At 35.2% G+C, this 19,201-nt stretch overlaps 1 protein-coding gene across 7 annotated transcripts in view; it reads right to left on the reverse strand.

Moving 5' to 3' along the window:
- Positions 1–8,243: 8,243 nt before the first annotated feature.
- ZNF451 (zinc finger protein 451) overlaps positions 8,244–19,201 on the reverse strand; it is a 106,102-nt gene continuing 95,144 nt past the window's right edge. For 2 of the 7 annotated variants that reach the window (XM_036766854.1, XM_036766850.1), the window contains exons 14-16: positions 18,295–18,372; positions 11,348–11,384; positions 8,244–9,019 (exon numbers count right to left, since the gene is read on the reverse strand). In XM_036766854.1, the coding sequence (XP_036622749.1) occupies positions 8,950–9,019; positions 11,348–11,384; positions 18,295–18,372 (185 nt within the window). In that variant the 3' untranslated portion in view covers positions 8,244–8,949. Of the gene's footprint in view, positions 9,020–11,347; positions 11,385–11,949; positions 12,018–18,294; positions 18,373–19,201 lie in introns of all 7 variants that reach the window. The other 5 variants (XR_005010871.1, XM_036766855.1, XM_036766851.1 and 2 more) reach the window with 5 other exon arrangements.

A 19,201-nucleotide genomic window follows, 5' to 3' on the forward strand; every position in this document is an offset into this window, starting at 1 on the left:
GTGGAAAGAGATACAAAAGCTCTCTGAAGGAAATAATTCCTTAAAAATTACAATTAAGCAAGTGGAAGCTAATGACTCCATGAGATGCCAAGAAACAATAAAACAATTAAAAGAATGAAAAAATAGACGAAAATGTGAAATATCTCACTGGAAAAACAAGTGACCTGGAAAATAGACTGAGGAAAGATAATTTAAGAATTAGTAGATGGCATGAAAGCCATGATTAAAAAAGAACCAAGACATTATAGTTCAATAAATCATAAAGGAAAACTGCCCTGATATCATAGAACCAGAGGGTAAAATAGAAATTGAAACAATCCACTGCTCAACTCTGAAAGCGATCTCAAAATGAAAAGTCCCAGGAAAATTATAGCCAAATTCCAGAGCTCCAAGTCAAGGAGAAAATATTGCAAGGAGCCATAAAGAAAGAATTCAAATATCGTGGAGCCACAGTCTGAATTATACAAGATTTAGTAGTTTCCATATTAAAGAATCAGAAGGCTTTTACTACGACATTCCAGAAGGCAAAGGAGCTAGGATTACAACCAATAACCTATCCAGAAAAATTGAGTATAATCCTTCAGGTGGGGAAAAAATGGACATTTAATGAAATAGTTTTTAAATATGCCTGATGAAAAGACCAGAACTGAAGCGAAAATTTGACTTTCAACTATATTATACACTTATTTAAAAAAAAATGATTCTTGCATACTGAAACATCCTACAAAATGTAAATACTGAGAACCTTAGAAAGCTAGTCCAACTCCATCATTTTAAAGAAAAGGAACTTTAAGAAGTTTCCCTAGGGTCACATAACTATTTTAGCTAGGACTAGAACCCAAGACTTCTGAATCGAAATTAGTGTTCTTTCCATTACATCAGGCTAACTTCTGCTTGGTAACAAAAATTTTAAAATGTATTGTTATAGTCTCATAGTGAATACTGTATTTGTATTTTTACATGTGTTGATAAAGAAACTGGTCTACACCTTTATTTTCAAGTGTTCCATTTACTAGGTTTTAAACACCAAACTCACATTTGTCTCACAAGAGGAATGATATCTGAATTTTTATCTTCCCTTGTATTTATGAATAATCTTATGCAATGTTATTTGTTCTTATATTTGGAAAAATTAACATGTGATCCGCTTTGGACTAGAGGTCTTTTATTCTGTTCTCTGTAATGGGTCTGTTGAAGTCACTTATTGACAGCTTTAACAATTCATATTTTTGCAAATTATCACACATTTCACTCCTTTATTAGCATATCACTATACATACTAACCAATCATCTTTTGTAGTTTTGTCTTATTTAGTGTCTAGGTGTTGATAATGTTGGTTAATCTAAAAATCAGTTTTATTGGTCTTTTAGCAAAAGGTTCTTTCATTCTTGGTTTTCTAAAAAAATATTTTCTATTCTATTTTTGAGCTAGTTACCTTCTGCTCTTTTGGATATGTTTTTCCTTTTCTAATGATTTTACATGGATGATTAATATTTAATATTTTAAAAGTTCAGACATGTTCAATTCATGCTATTGTACTTACTTTTAATTATGTCAGAAAGTATCATGTAAAATATCTTCCTTTTAGAACTTATAAAGGGATTACACAAAAATAAAAAGATGTTGCATAAACACCAATGCAGCCAAAATTAGAAGAGAAATAGGACAATGATGAAACAAATCTTTGTGGCAAATTTCTCTAAGAAAGGTATAATTTCTAGGATATTTAGGGGAATGAATCAAATTTATAACTATAAAAGCCATTCCCCAATTGAAAAATGGTCATAGAATATGAAGAGGCAGTTTTTAGAGAAAGAAATCCAAGCTGTCAATAGTCATATGAAAAGAATGCTCTAAATCACTATTAGAGAAATTATAACTATCTCACATGATGGTGCTGTGACCTGACCCAAAGATTCTGGAAAGCAGTTTGGAACTAAGGCCAAACAACTATTAAACTGTGCCATACTCTGTGCTTTGACTCAGTGATACTGCAACAAGGTCCATACCCCAATAGGTCCAAAAGAGGAAAAGACCCACACAAAGAAAAATATTTATAGTAGCTCTTTTTGTTGTGGCAGAGAATTGGAAAGTGAGAATAACCCACAATAATGGGCAAATGGCTGAACAAGTTATGGTATACGAATTTGTCAGAATACTGTATTGCTGTAAGAAATTAGGAAGGGGGCAGTTTCAGAAAAACCTGGGAAGACATGAAATTATGCAACATGAAGTGAACAGAACCAGAACAACAATTTATACAATAGTAATTTTGTAAAGATGACCAATTCTGAAAGGCTATGATCCACACAATGACCAACCACAATTCCAGATTCATGATGAAACATGCTATCCACCTCTGGCTAGAGAAGAGACCCAAAGTAAAGATTCTCCTTTCTTCCTACCTTTCTTTCTTTTTGGACATGGCTAATAAGAGTTTTTTGCATGACCATACATATTTTTAATGTTATTTTTCTTGATTTCTCAATGGGCAGGGGAGGGAGGAGGGAGAGAAATTGGAACTGAAAATTAGATTTGAAAAAAACCAAAACTTAGCATGGCTATCATTCATTCAGGAATAGATAGATGGTAATCCTCCTGGATGAACCATCACAATGGCCACCCAAGGAAAATGCCAAGTTTAGTTAAAACTTTTTAATAATTGTTCATGACGGAGATATTGAAAAAAAAATTTGTAAAACATCACCTGACTGGTGAATTCGAGATGTACTTACCTAGGGTATTGATGTCCATCCCCTTGTGTTCCATACAAATAAATGTCTTATTAAATTCCATGTATGGGATTCAGCTGGCTAAGAGAAATTTGGTGGTCTAAGAAATGGTTTTTATATCCAGGCCTAGTATAACATTATCTTTAATGTAACATTGAGAATTACATATGTGGAAGTGCCCAACTAGTATAGAGATCTGGTACTATTAGTATGTGAAAATATCCTTTTAAGTGCTGTGTGACAAAGTGATATTAAAGGCAGAAAAATCAAGGCCCAATCAATTGTATTGCAGAAGAAACATCTCCAGGACTATGACATTTCATCCAAAAGAAACAACTTTAAGAAGTCTCTCCTTTGGCTTGCAAGAAAACTAATTGGAGACTCTCATTTGGAGTTTATTACCATTATTACTAGAGTATCTCCAAAGGTCGTCAAAGACCCAATACTGGCAGTGGCAGCACAAGACAACTAAGATTTCTATTTTTCTCCGACAACTGCATTTATTGACAATAGATGACCTTTCAGGGAATAAAGCTAAAACCTAGCATCAGAGATCTAAGTTTACAAGCAACTGTCATTATGGTAGAAGTAGAGCATGTTTACTGCTTTATTACGTAGCAAAGCAGAACATATGTTTATATTTAAGTAGATAAACAACCTTCTGAATTAATGTGGCAGTTAAAAATGATTCATATTTCAGACTTGCACACATAGCTCTTTTGAAATACAATTACGTTCTCCTTGAGTTGAAAACCTGAGTGTTGCAATCCCATCACAATATTCAGTCATAGACCCTGTTACTGTCATTTCCATTCTTTTGCTTTGTTTAGATACTATATGTATTTCAATTAAAAAAAAAAATAAAGGCCCTCTTTGTGACCAGGTATGGGATCAACTTTTTGAGTAGTGTTCACTTGAATACATTCCTTGCTTCTGTTAACTTGCCCCTGTATTTCCAGTTTAATAGTTTGTATCTGATTTCTTTCTGATACCTTCACAGTGGATGCGGCAGTCTGATAATTACTAATTCCCTACTATTAAGTTTGTTCTCTGTGAACCTAACCACTGAATTGGTCCTTATGTATTTAAAAGTTTTAATATTCACTAGTGTTCCTTTTACCATTATCCTGTATAGCACCCTTGTCTACCTCTTGTGTTCTCTGATTTGAATTCAACATTTTTATTTCATTTGTGCCAGACCTACTAAATTGTGATTAACTCTTAGTAGTAATAAGTTTAAATAATACTGGCTGATCTCCCTGCCTCAAGCTTCTTCCCATTCTAGATCACACTCCACTCACCTGTCAAATTAATCTTTCCAAAGTGTCTATTTGATCAAGACATGCACACACACAATCTCTCTCTAAACTCCAGCACAGATGGGGAACCTGTGGTCTTAAGGCCACACTAGGTCTTCAAGTACAGCCCTTTGCCAGAATCCAAACTTCACAAAACAAATCCCCTTAATAAAAGGATTTGTTCTGAAAAAGTTGGATTCGGTCCAAGGCCACACCCAAGGAACCAGAAGGCCACATGTGGCCTTGAGGCCATAGGTTCCTGACCCCTGACCTAAAGGATCAAACGTAAAGTCCCTTTTGGCATTTAAAGCACTTCATTTAAAGCACTTCACAATCTACCATCCCTTTTCCTTTCCAATCTTTCCAAACCTTGCTTCCTTCCTCCTTCACATCAAGTACTCTGCGGAGCAAGTGACACTGGCCTCCTGGTTATTCTTCAAATACAATCTTCAGATTCTGGGTGTTTTCACTGTTCCCCATGCCCTAATCATTCTTCCTTCCTCATCTCTAGCTCTAGCTCTTGGCTTCTCTGGCTTCCTTCAAGTTCCAGTTAAAATCCCATCTTTAAAAGAGAAGCCTTTCCATATCTTCATTAATCCTAGTACCTTCTACTACCTTCAACTTAGTAAAAAACAAAAGCAAAAAGATATATACAGGATAAATATCTCCAACTGTCTCCAAGTAACCACTATAGCAAGGACCTCCAGTGCTTAGCATACCTAGCATATAGTAGGCGCTTAATACCTTTCAACTGACTGATAACAGACTAATGAAATTTCCTACAATTATGTTTGTGTTTTATGAATCTAATTACCAAAACGTTTAGTGTAAATAAATTCACAATCATTTCAATATTCATTCACTAGTATTCTTTTAAACATTATATAGTATTGTATACTTTGTTTTCTGATTTGAGTTGAATTTTATGTCATTACTGATACTTTATTCTAAAATTGAAAATAGGTTATTTTGTGATAAACAAAAGTGGTAACAAGTATAAGTACAAACACATTTAATACTGCTGTTGAAATCTTATCTGTACATCATGAATGACAGCCCAGACCACTTATGAAGTTCTTTACAGTTCTGGGGTTTTTGCTGATTAAGTCCTTAAGGGTTTGTTGATTTCTGAATAACAGTATGTTCAAAGTTTGTAAGGAAGGTAGTTTGCATATGTCAATTTTTTCCAGCTTTGTCATGTTTCCTGTTATAGCTAAAAAATTACAATCTAATTGTTTTTAATAGGTAATTGCTTTTGCAATTTCAAAGTTTGCTAATTATATGAATAGAACTCTTTTACCTCCACTTGTGAATTGCTGCCTGTTTTCGTGCACTCCAGAAAACTTTTCCCAATTAGTTCATTAAGTATTTATATTTTGTTGTCAACAAAATTCAAAATCATGATTAAAGGTTTAAACTTTTTTTGTTGTTTTTTTGAGGGGGGAAGGCAGGGCAGTTGGGGTTAAGTGACTTGCCCAAGGTCATACAGCTAGTAAGGTGTCAAGTGTCTGAGGCTAGATTTGAACTCACGTCCTCCTGACTCCAGGGCTGGTGCTCTACTCACTGCGCCACCTAGCAGCCCCTAAGATTTAAACTTCTTAACGTTTTTATAAGCTTGTTCTTTTGCCTGCAAAGGCCTTTTTAAGTTGTATTCTAAAATTACTCAATTTTATTTCCATTCTTTTCGTTTTTTACTTATTTAGTGGGGTTCTGCTGCTTCCCATTGACGGTTTCATTCTACAGTGTTGCTTCACATTATTTCATATTCTTCTTTGAATTTGACATCCAATTTATTCATACTCACTTCACTTCTAGCATGGTTTTCCTTTGGTTCTTTCAAATAGTAAAACTGTATTAGTTTTTCTTCATCCTTTGGATATTTTATTTTCTCTTGTTCTGATGGATTTACTTTTACTCTCTTTTCCCATTTAAAAAAAGTTTTGCACAGAGGTCATGATCATTGACAACTTAAGATGTCTGTCACTTCTGCAGAAGCAAAGGTGACCCATTAGCGTAGTGTCACTTCTGAACAAAGAAGGTTGCAGCAATTTCTGGGGGTGATACTTAAAGTGTGTTTTATTGCTGACCTCTCTCTTGCTGTTTCCATCACTTACCCTACCCTTAACTTCCTAGGGCAAATTCAATGTGGAAAGGCTGCTTTTGCCACGTGCTCAGTGAGCTAGACCTCAATGTACTCCCCTATTTGTTAACCCCATTCCAAATTTGCTATAATTTGGTCTACAGATGGTAGCATCAGTGATGACCTAAGCTGGAAAAAAAGGTTGGACTAGGCTGAGGGCACTGGCTGTAGGAATGAGTTGATCTGGAGAAAAGGAGCAACAGGTCCATCCCTCATCTGTTTTTAATAGATTTCTAGACTGCAGTTCCTCTGCCCCTTGTCATTCCCCAGCATTTTTCTACTATTAAGATATTAGTCCGAGCTGATTTCCTTGCTTTTTAACTTCCACATATTACTGTAAGTCCTTAATTTAGTGTTTATTTTGCAAAGATGTAAAGCCTGTTTATGATATATAAATCACAGGTAAACAATACCTTTAATCCTTTAATCCAAGGAGATAAATGTTTTATATATACATCAAAGAATGGAACTATAAAATCCTTAAATCTAGAACTATTTCATCAGGTTGTAAATGACATCCACTATATATTAAGTCACAATAAAGGTTAAAAATACACCTTCTGACATAAGAGCTACAGCTAAATGCTGGAGTAACCATTTGTACCCAGGTTTTAAAACCATTTTCAGCACTACTGAATACAATAATCAATGGGTGACGTATGTGAATTAGCAAGCAATGAATGAAAGAATGAAAAGAAAGCTGGCAGTTAACCAACCTAACAAATGACAAGTCTTTCAGTTATGGCAAGCGGTTGGGGGTTCCATCACAGGAGGAATCTCCTTAATTCCTAGGGTTATGCATAGAATTATATCCTTGCAACCAGGTGAATTCAATCCTTATGACACTTCATATGAAATAGTTTAAAACATGAATTTTGGCGAGTAAGCAGTAGATTGATCAAGTGACAATTATCTGTTAAAAATATGGAAGAAAAAATAACCCCCATCAACAAATATCTACAATAAGAGACTTGAGAAAACTGCTTTCTTCTCAATCAAAATAATCTTTCAGTGATTATACTATATAGAAGGCTAAATATAACTTCCTCCTAAACTTTTATCTCTGTGCATGGAACCTGTGACGCTCATCTCTCCCTCTATACTTTTGGTTGCACAGCTCTCCATGTGTAGTCCTTTCCAATAATCTCCCCTTCCTACGAAGGCAATACATACCTATGCTTGAGGTTGAGCTCAATTACCATTCTCCATGACAAGGCCCACTCATAATGATCTCTCCCTCCTCTGAATTCATAGCATTTTAAAATTTGTAATACTCGAGATAGCCCAGAACTGAGGGTGGTGGCACCCACTTCCCTCTCTCCCCTCCCTCAAGGGGCTGGACTCAGGTTAGTTTGGAGGTAGGGGTGGAGGATCAAGGTTGGGGGGCCTCCTGCACTTTGGCCCTGGGTCGGCGGGGGGGCAGGGCAGGGTGCACCCCTTTCCTCCTTACCTGCTCCCCCACCAGGCTGTACTTTCTAAGAAGGCAATTTCCCTGTCCCCCCACCCCCACCCCTGGAACAATACATGTTGATCATGTGCAATATTTCTTACTGTGCCGAGAAGCCTCGAAGACCGAGATTAAAGCTGTTTTAACACACACACACACACACACAAAAAAATTTGTAATACTCATAAAGCACTAATATAAGGCCATAAAACATCTCTTGCATTATTCCACATTTAATTTCTTGTGTATATGCCTGTTTTCTTGTTTTAGATTATTACATTTATTGAAACAACTTTATGTTTTTTAAGGCTACTAATATTAAAAAACATAGGGTTTTGTTCCATTACTAGTCAAATTTTGCTAGCCATGTAAAAACACAAGAGCAAATTCTTTCATTGTATTTCCAATATCCAAAGAGGGGTCTCAGAACTTTAAAAATTAAATGACTATTATAGAGAGAATATTGAAAGCTTATTCTGTTTATTAATCTAGAATGAGAAAGACCTGCATATAAATCTCAAGCCAAGATCATATGGAATATTGCAGAAAAAGGTTTTAATGGGAAGTTTTGTTTAAAAACAGGTTATTTCTAGGAAATAACATATATAAAAAATCAGGACCCAACTTATTTAGAATAAATTTAATTCTACTCAAATACTTTAATAATACCTCTTTTAAACAAAAGAGCATAAATGTATATAACATTCTATGTAAAATAAATGGAAAAAAGAACGCTTTAAATCATTTCCTTAGAAAAAATAAAGTTGCCTTTTTTATGCATCAACAATGAGTTACCTGAAGACATGGACATAAATTCATGTGCAACACAAGGGACAAAGCAAGTAACATAATTTTATTATCTCTCCAACTAATTATTAAGAACATTTTAAAAAGACATCAGAAAGACAGTAAGAGATCACACTCTCTATGCTACATGGACTTTAGGAAAATTAGAACAGAGTAGAGCTTATGTCTGTAAAAAACAAAGGCCCAAAATAAGATGCATGATTAAAAGTCAAAAAAGATTAATAAGGAGAATACAAAACCATAGAGAAGAGCTTACTTTCTTTAACTATATACAGCCATATGGCTAATTGAGAGATTACAGCAACTATATTAGAACATGGCAATTCAGATTTATATTAAACATTTATTCTCTTCCTTCTGTACATTTTATAAATCCACATTAGTACAAGAACATAAATGACATCATCTTTCAAGTCTAACAAGTAAATGCATAAGCATGTTTTCAAATATATCTTTGCTATTACGGTTTTTGACTGAAGTAGAACTCAAGATTCTACTATTGTGAGCACCTTCAATGACAGCTGTTATTGTGCAGGAGACTCTTCAATTACACCTCTTCCAGACTCCTTTTGAGAACTTCCTGCAATTCCACATCTGTATAAAAAAGATTAGAATTGCAAAGTTAGGGGCTGAAACAAACACATACGCTTTATGTCAGTATAAGTCAGCAGGGTGACGATCATGTTTTCAATATCACAGTATATAAAATCTTGTTCATCCTTGCAAGCAGGGAAAAAAAAATAAGTGGGGTAGGGAGAATGTGTGAAGGGAGGGCAAGGGTATAAGAGCCTGAGGAGAAATAACATAGCGTTTTAATAATCATGATATTCATACAGCATTTTTGAAATATGGTAATTTAGAGATCATAACCTATAAATTCATGATGATTTATTTAAACTGCTCTGTTTTACAGATAGTCACTTTCTTCTTCAACTGAGGGTACTTTAGACAGGGGTATGTGTAAAGACAACATGGCAAATTATTATTTAGGATTTTAGTGGTGTTTCCATAGCTACATAGTGGCCTCAGCATTTAAAGATTTAATACTTGACACTATACAAAGGAAATAGGACAAAAATCAATGACTTCATTTAGAATGAAGGGACTCTCATTTCAACAAACATTTATGAAATAAGGGCCTGTTATGTCCAAGGTCCTAGACGTGTAACTCAAACTTGACATTTATAGGGAAGATGTTTTGGTTTTTGGTAGTAGAAAAAACATGGATAATGGATAGAACACATCAGGAGTCCTTGACCTAAGCTCTTTCGTGAACTTTGGCAAGTCATTACCTAAGCCTCAGATTCCCTAACCGTTAAAATAAGGGGTTATGACTATCTATTGTCTTTTAAGGTCCCTCCATTTTAAATTTTTTTTTAAGTGAAAAAATTCTATACAGGTGAAGAATTTCTCCTGATCGGATGGCAGCAATGTTATCTGTTAAAGTCCTTCTCCAATGCCTCAATCATGGCATGAAGGTGACTCAGGGTTCTCAAAAGCTTTGCCAGTTGAGCACAAGCTATGGCACATATCCTGCCAAGCTGGAAAGGCTTATAGAACTGGCAACAGACTGTGTATTTGTTGGCCAAGGAACATTCTAAGTTCAGAAATATTCATCACCATGAGGTTGGCCACCAGGTGATGAATTTTATTGGCCACAGCAACTCATAGAGACCATCCAGAGGCCTGAAAGCGTTGCAATCAGTGTCGGTGAAGGGAATGCCTACACCAAAGAAGCCACAAATCTTTGAAGTCAGAAAAGCACATGGACTGATTGCAGGAATGGCAGACAAGTAACACATATATACATATATATATATATGCTTTTCAAGCTGCATCCCTGCAACAAAGTAAATAAAACTGTATCTGATGCCGGCAATGTGCGTCCTAGAGTGGCTGGGCCAGTGACACTTGGCCCAGGCTAGAGCCGGTGGAAACTGCTGTACCAGGAAGCCTAGCACTCCTCCTGCTACCAATGATCCCTTCCGGGAAGCAGGGTGGAGGGGTGAAATGGCCATTGGCTGAACTAAACCAGCACACCTGGAGGTCCTGTGAGAAGGGCTCATTGGTCTCCAGTAGCATAAAGCATTACTGAGGGCCAGCAACCCGAGTGATTTGCTGCCATTTTTACCAAACAAAAAAACACCAATTTAAGAAATAATGATAACCTGTTGGCAAACATAATATCACTACTAGTATTTGGTAGTTCTATGATCTAGTCATGATGAATGACCTATTCAAATGGAATAGAATGGAATACAACTGATATGTTTTGGGACAAGGTCATCATGAATCTGATAAAGACTGAAAAGAGGCTAACCCTTGTTAAGCTAACGTTTTTTAAAAAAAATTGTACTACAAATATCTAAAGAACCAGCCGTATCAGTTAGTCCCATAGTTTTAAGTATGAGTTATTTTTCACATGAATTAACACATTAAGAGATGACTAAAATAATGATGGTGATAATTTATCATCACTACAGAATGCACTTTTTGTGCTGATCTTTTCATATATTTATGTCTGTGACTTAAGGTACAAATTTTCAAGGCAATTAACTTGGATTACCCTTGCAATCTATTATCAATAAGTAGTGAAGCTATTTCGTCTGTGGGGGGAATCAAACTTACTATAGCTTGGAAGCATTAGCATTGTAAAATTAACATTAAGTGAATACATATGCAAAACAACTGGGAGTTTCTGCTACTATAGCTACTACGATAAATTCACATAAATACAGGGTTTCAATCTCCAATGCCATATAACTCAAGGATAAGTTATGAAGGTTTTGTGTAAATTCCAATAGTACAATTGTTTTTTTGTAAATTTAATAGCCATCAAGAATAGTCTAAAATATAAACAAACGGATTAAATAACTGGAAATATGTTAAATGACCAACCCACATCAAAATCCCAAGTTTTACCTGGCCATTTGATTCTGTATTTCACAGCTAAAGAGAACTTGAGTAAATGAGAAAAAACAATTAGCACATTCATAAATTAGGGTCATATCAATTCATTTCATTTCAAGTCCATTAAAAAACACATAATTAGCACCTACTATATGTGTGTATATGTATGTGTGTATACATGTGTAAATATGAATATACACACAACACTATTTGAAAAGTAACATGTAACTCAGTTTCTGCTCTCAAGGAGCTTACACTCTAGTTATGGAGAGGGAACATAAACATGATATGTTTAAATTACAATACAAAAAATGAGCAGTCCTTTCCAAACGTACATGACTTCTTGCTATTATGTCTTTCTTCAATTTCATTACTTCTGGCCAAAGGCAATATTAGAAGACTAATAGCAAAGAAAAAATACAATGTGAAAACATTTAGAATTATAAAACTAAACAAAATTAAGATTTTTGAGCACAGTGGTAAAACACTTCACACTGAAATATCATGTTTTCTTAACTGTGGTATCTAATAAAGTTTAAGTCTGAAGCTTGAGGCGCCTAACAAAAAAGGGACCTTACAATTATTCATGCGTTCAAAGACAATAGGTAACTTACCTTTTTTATAGCATTATTTTAGAGTGGATACTTGTTAAAAATATGCCCAGGAAAGTCTTGGCATGGTACTATAAATAAATGGAATAATAAAAGGTAATGTGGAATGTCCTCTATTTCAGAAACAGGTTAGATAGCATAGGTGGGGGAGAAGGAAGCCTGAGAGATATACAGAAATGCTTTCTACCTTTGAGTATGGTAATAGGCATTTTTTAGAAATAAATGTTCATAGAGGCAATTAAAGAGCAGGAAGGATAAGAATGACCAGATAAAGTGTTCTGAGAATCAATTACTTTTTAATTATACCATAAGGTTGAGGAAAGTTTCTATTCAAATAACCAGCCAATTGAATATGGTATTTTGACTGAACATTGTAGAAATAGGCCATTTCAGAAATGAAAGGTTCATATATTTTGAGCTCTCATTTCAAAAAACAAAAAAAAGATTCCCAGAGAGGAAAAGTATCTTAACTCAAGGTCAGAGAGCTGATGGGTTATTAGGACTAGAACCCATGTCTCTTGACTTTCAGTCCAAAAATATTTTTGGGGGTGGGAGGGCGGGGGTGGGACTAGACCTGAGATTAATTAGTGTGGGGCATTCTCTCTACCAGTAAAGACTGGCAACTGGTATGCAACTTCCAGACTTAGAGAGTTGTCTTGAGCACCAGGAGAGTTGCCTGGAGCACCAAGAGATTAGAAGACTTGCCTAGTAGGGTCTCCATGGTCAGTAAAAGTATATGTCAGAGGTAAAACTTGAACTCAGAACTTCCTAACTTCCAAGATAGCTTTTTATCCACTACACACTGCAGAGCCTTTATTCCAGGTACACTTCCTACTTTATCACATATCTTGAAGTCACAAAAATTAATCCTGCCTAAACCTGTGAATTTGAAGGGCTTCAAGAGAGGCAAGGCAGCATGATAAATTAAGATTTCCCTTGAGGACCAACTGTCAAGACTATAAGGACTAGTTTTCATCAAGTATTTCACAGAATCACAAATTCTGAGTTAGATGGTAACCAAGAAGTCATCAAATCCAGTCTATACCAGTATAGCAATCCCCTTTGAAAATCTTGACATGTCTCTGAAACTTTCTAATTGGGGTGGGGGTGGTCAAACTGCCTTCATGAGGCAGCCCATTTCATTCTTAGATAGCTCTAATCTTTAGGAAGTTTTTCGTGACAGAGGTGAAATTCTCTCCCCAATTTCTACTCACTGCTTCTAGTTCTGTCTCATGGGTCTGTAGCAAAACAAGTCTAATCCTCTTTTTTTCCACCTGATGTCTTCAAATATTTAAAGATAGCAATCAAGTTCCCTCTAAGTCTTCTCCATGCTATATATCCCCATTTTCTTCAATCAATCCTTGTATGGCATCATCTTCAGGACCATTCCATGCCTTCTCACTGGCTGCCTTTTTGGACTTGAATCAGATGTGAGCTAAGAAAGAACAAAGTGAAACTACCGCCTCCCTTGTTCTTGGTATTAACTCTACTGATGTCTTAAATCACACTAGTTTTTTCAATGCTGTGTCCCACTTATGTTTATGAATAAGGAGCTTATAAGCCTAATAAAAGTCTCAGATCACTCAAACAAATCATATTCTATCAACACTACCCAAGTGCTTTGTAAATAGAAAGAGCAGAACATTACATATATTCCCCATTAATTCTGAACAACAAAGTACCAAGGAAAGATACCCTGGTCCCTCCCTATATAAGTTAACTGATCTGTTTCCAGACTGTGTTGCCTCCTCTCCAGCCTGGTTGCTCAACTCCCTCCCTCTGGAACCTGGGTTCTGCTCCATAGGACCCTGAATGAGTTTATGTGTCAATTCCTGATCATTTCCAAAATGTGCCCCGCCTCTCCAGCCCGTTGGAGTTGTCTTCCCTCCCACTCTTTTAGAGTGTAAGCTCCTTGACATCGTTTGTACTTGTATCTGCACCATTTAGCACAGCGTCAGGAATGTAACGCTTTAGTTGATACAGTGCTGGACCCAGAATGAGGGATACCTTTGTTCAAATCTCACTTCAGATGCTTTCTAGTTGTGTGACCCCAGTCAAGTCACTTAATCTGTAAAATGGGAATAATACTAGCACCTACTTTAAAGTTGCTGATAAGATCAGGTGAGATTGTATTTGTAAAGTGCTTGACACAGTGTGTGGCACAAAAGAGGAGCTAGCTATACAGAAATATAAATGCTGCTTCCTCCCCCTTATCACCAATCCTAAATCCATCTATCTGCACGGTTGTTTTAGTCTATATGTCTTCCTCTTATCCACAAGGATTGCACGACAGTCATTGTGAAATATCTATAGCATTTCCTTGATCCATCGCCTAATAACATGTAAAGGAATCATAAAGTTAATCTGGCAAAATCTGTTGTTGGTGAAGCCATGTTAGTTACTGTGGATTTGATTTTAGACAACACGGCCATGAGCTGTAACTAAAAGGATGCCAATTTCAGCCCATATTAGAGAACAGAGATGCTGGGGAGAAGGAGCTTCCAAGTTTTCATTCCATACCTTGTCTTAGCTCTATACTTTTGTTCAACCAAGGAATCAGGCCACTACTTTACTATGTAAGATCATTCAAGCTGGAAGGAACCTCACAGTCCAATCTCCCTCATTTTACAGGTACAGAACTGAGGGCAACAAAGCTTAAAGTGACTTGCTCAGGGTTATATAGTATTAAGTGTCTAAGGTAGGATTTGAACCTAAGGCTTCCTGACTCCACGTCCAACACTCTAAATACTGTATCATGTTAGTTCTAGAGTTTTAGGAAAGGAGCAGGTGGCCACTTTTTATACACTAGTTTTTATACAGAGTTTTAGGCCTATAATACATTGCTGGTAGATGATTTTTAGGTGTGTTTCATTTGAAAAGATCCCTAGATATTGAAATGTTATTTATTATCAGAAAATTACAATCTACCAAAAGTTGTTAGTCTCCCACTATAAACCATTACTTGGCTACGTGTGAGTAGTAGCTATCAGCTGTGTGATCTTAGGTAAGTCTTCTATAAGCCTCTATGTCTATGGAGATAATGAAACCTGAACTATCTGTCAAGAGAATAATTTGTGGAAAAAGTGCTTTATAAAAACAAAATATCACATAAGTGTGTGCTACAATTTCTTTGGAAGATAAGGACATTAACATTAATGGATTCTTCTTTGCAATAGGCACAAAAAGTTAATAATACAAAGCATTAATCATAAAAAGCAAATCAGTCCTCCTCTTCAGGCCTCATTTTTTCATCTGTAAAATGAATATGACCTAAATGATCTCAAAAGCTCCTCACACAATTCTAAATCCTATGACTTTGCTTAGGAGAAATAAATAACTGTGCTTAGATTCTACAATATCCCTTTATTCTTCAGGTTCACTCAATATTTTAAAAAGAAAACAGAAGTAAATCAAAGCATGGTATTTTACTTAAGGTTACTATGCTTTAAGATAGAACTATAAATATAATCTTAATTAATGAACATACAAAATAAGCCTCCATTCCCTTTTATGGCCATTAAGCCCTGATAAGTCTTAGCCCAACGATATAAAAAAATTAATATGTGAATTATAAACAAATCTAAAAGTGAATGAATATGCATTTTAATATATTGTAGTATAAAGTAAAGATTTGCTAGTTTTCTCATACTTTTCTCTTTTGGACATTCAAATGAGATGAGATGTCAAAATATTCCAAATTTAAGTGGGTAAACTGGGGTCACTCAACATGTGAAAAAATGATTTTATACCAACTTGATTTATCATTTTGTCTGGTTATTATACATAGAAAGGGGTTAATTTCTTTAAACTTAAAGTTATGTGGGAAGCTTTATGATTATTTTCTTTACAAAAATTATATATCACAAACATTTTTCCTACTTTTTTTTAAAACAAGAGGGCAGTAGAGAAACATGTTTGTTTTTAAGGTTAAACAGTAAAATAAATGTTCTCACTTTTAAAAGCAAAAGGTCTAGAAATGCTACAAAGTATATGGTACTATAACTTTTTTTTAAGCTAAGAAAGTTTTAAATCTTCAAACTATAACCCTAATGTGGATAAGGAAATACTAAATATTATATAGAAGATGATTTCCTTGAGTTCCCTCCTGAGCTCAAACTCCTCAAAACAGGGTAGTAGAGGAGGATTGGGAAAGCACAGAGGGTATGGTCACTTGAAATGACCACTTGCCCAGACATTTTCAATGAGATGAGTCACAAACTGGTGTAATGAGAGCTTGCTAAGTCAGAATTTCTTGGATGTTTAATCATCTTCATTTTTTATTAGTTTCTTTAATGAGCAATGACTTCGTCAGCTGCTTTTGTTTGAATTTCAAAATTTGTCCCCATTCTTTTAATGAAATATTATGTGGCTACTAGGCACTGACTTGGACCTTATCTGATCATGCTGTAACAAAAAATAGTCTTAAAAAAACACACAAACAAAAAACTGTCTCTAAGTTATAAATTATCTAGTCAATTTAGTCAGCCACAGTAAACTTCAATAATAAAAGATAAATTTTAAGTTTTCTACTTCATTAAATACATTCTGCTGCTATAATCAACCTCCCCATATCACAAAGCCTTCGTAGGTCTTAATCAATTGTGATATATGTGAGAACAAGATTACATATTAAGTTCTAACAGTTGTCTTTCTCTTGCGTGTTTAAGTGCGGGCCTCATTTACTTAGCTCTTCACTCCAAAAGCAACTATTGTCAATGTCAACTGTACTTTTGAACCCACATAAGTGCCTGGACAAGACAGATTATGACAAGTTCTTCCTTCTGGCAAGTTCAAAGCACTTGGACACATAAGAATCAAAATATATGTTCTATCAAAACTATGTATAAGATATAGGTACAGATGATGGAAAATGAAGCATAAGTAAGATTAACCATCTTCACAGTTACGGGGGAGAGGAAGGGGAAAGGCAGGGAGAAGAGACTTAGACCTGAGGATTCCATGGTATAGGGAACGCCTAATTAAGAGAACACCTAATGGCAACTATTCTAGAAAGTTACACGGGGCACTGAGAGTTGAAATAACTTGCTCAAGGTAACACAGCCAGAATGAGTCAAAAGCAAAGAGTCTTCCCAACTCCAACGTACCCTCTAAAGACATTTAATGTAAATATAATGGGAAAGATAATACTTGCGCTACCTACCTAGTGGGGTTACTTTGAGGAAAGCACTTTGAAAACATTAAAGGGCTTTATCTAAATATGATTTATGTTATTGTTGCTGTTATACTTCAAAGATCCATGAATACATTTCCACGGGTGATTCCTCCACCAATGCAAACTGCAACCCCACCACACATTAGTAGGAAGCTGAAAGTACTTGTGGCCAAAATAAATCAATCACACAGTGCCAACCCTCTGGTGATTCTCACTTCCCAAAAATTAGCTAGGATGATAACTAGATGACAATCTGTCATCACACTTTACTCAGAGCTTCTCCAGCTTGACAGGACTGCCAGAGTTTGAGCTATGCCAGCATACTCTTTGAGAATCCAGGGTCATTTCCACACCATGATTTGGTAAAAGAAAAGACATCTCTAGGAGATAAAAGCTTATTTGGTAGAAATGGTCTATTAACTACCCATGTAAAAGTACATACTTGTCTAATTCCATTACAAAGCTTTTAAGGATAGTAGTTGACTAAATTACTTTGAATTTTTCAGATGAAAATCTGAAAGTAAAAAACACGTCTATTTTAACATTAAGTGAAATGGAAATGGTATTTTAGGGATCTAGAATCTTGATTACAAAAAGAACCAAAAACTTAGGTCAGAGTCTTAAATTTGCCATCAATTTGCTGTGTGATTCTGGAAAAGTCAATTTCACTCTCTCTATGCCTATCTTCTTATCTATAAAAACAGGAATAATACAAATGTCTTAGCTCTACTTCACAGTACTTTATGACCAAAAGCAAACAAAGCCCACAACCACAAAGCAGATAACATCTCTGTGAAAACTGTTTTATAAGCCATAAAGCTACATGTAAGTGCAAACATAAATGATGCAAGAATCAGATATCTATTATAAAAATTTTTGCCAAAATCCCAATTTACATATTTCTTCTAGGGTACTTGTATTACTTTTCAAATTGAAGACTACTTTTTGAGCAAAATGATATTTGTACACCATCACGAATCACTGTTATACAGGTATAATCAAGTGGCCCTTGAAGTTTTCAGACTATGTCTGTGATACAAAATGGCTTTATCAAGTCTTTTATTTTCCTTAAAAATATTTGCTAATATTCTGCGAGTCTATCTAAATTAACTACACACTCCATAGAGTTGTGTTTTCATTTCATTGGAACAAAAAAAGGGAAAACTCAACGATACCTTCTCTGGACTTGATTTCCTCTTCTTCTACAGTATTTCTGCTTGTTCTTGTTCGATCACTTTCACTACTGTCACTGTCTGTAAAGCAGCAATATGTCAATAAATGTAAGTTAGCTTACTAATTATTCCACTTCATTGATGTTTTTAATGGTCTTGATATCTAATTTTGCTACAGTGTCAGAAATTTAGTAATTTTCCTATCACCCTACCCACACACCAAGAAATATCAGATTAACTCTATAAATCTTAGGTTTTTTAGAGTAATACTACCCAAACCACTAACTCAATTTTATGTGCTTCCTTTAAGATATGTATATCCTATATTTAAAACAGGGTCTTCCACTTAAAGGCCTGTTCTAATTCCTATTGTGATATGGGCGTTGACTCTCCTCTTTCTGAAAATTTACACTAAGCAAAAGTTCTGGCTGGTCTTGCCAAGTTAGAAAGGCTTTGAACAGAGGCCTAGTGACGGATTAACCCTGTTAACCAAGGTTCACACTGCCTAAGTTTGAAAAGGCTCATTATCAGAAAAATTGTCCATTAAGTGATTTTACAACAACTCACAAAAACTTATCTACTAGTGTCAAGTGGCTGTGATTTTGTGTCAACGGAAAGTCACTCACATTGATGCATTCATGGAATCTTGTACTGAAATAAGTGGTAAGAAACATATACCTGGACACTTAGTTAAAGGTAAGCACTAAATAAAAAGAGAGAATTACAGCTTTTAGAAAAACCTAGAAACATGAAAGTTATATATATATATACTTGACCACAGGCAATAAAATCTGAGGATTTCATCAATTAACAAAAACATTTTTCCTGTCTTGAATAATATGTAGACCCATTTCTAAGGGATTCCCCCAGAAAAGTATCAAAAATAGACATATTCTAATAACTTTTTTCT

This window comes from Trichosurus vulpecula, chromosome 7 (assembly GCF_011100635.1).
Source record: "Trichosurus vulpecula isolate mTriVul1 chromosome 7, mTriVul1.pri, whole genome shotgun sequence".
In the NCBI taxonomy this organism is placed as follows: domain Eukaryota; kingdom Metazoa; phylum Chordata; class Mammalia; order Diprotodontia; family Phalangeridae; genus Trichosurus; species Trichosurus vulpecula.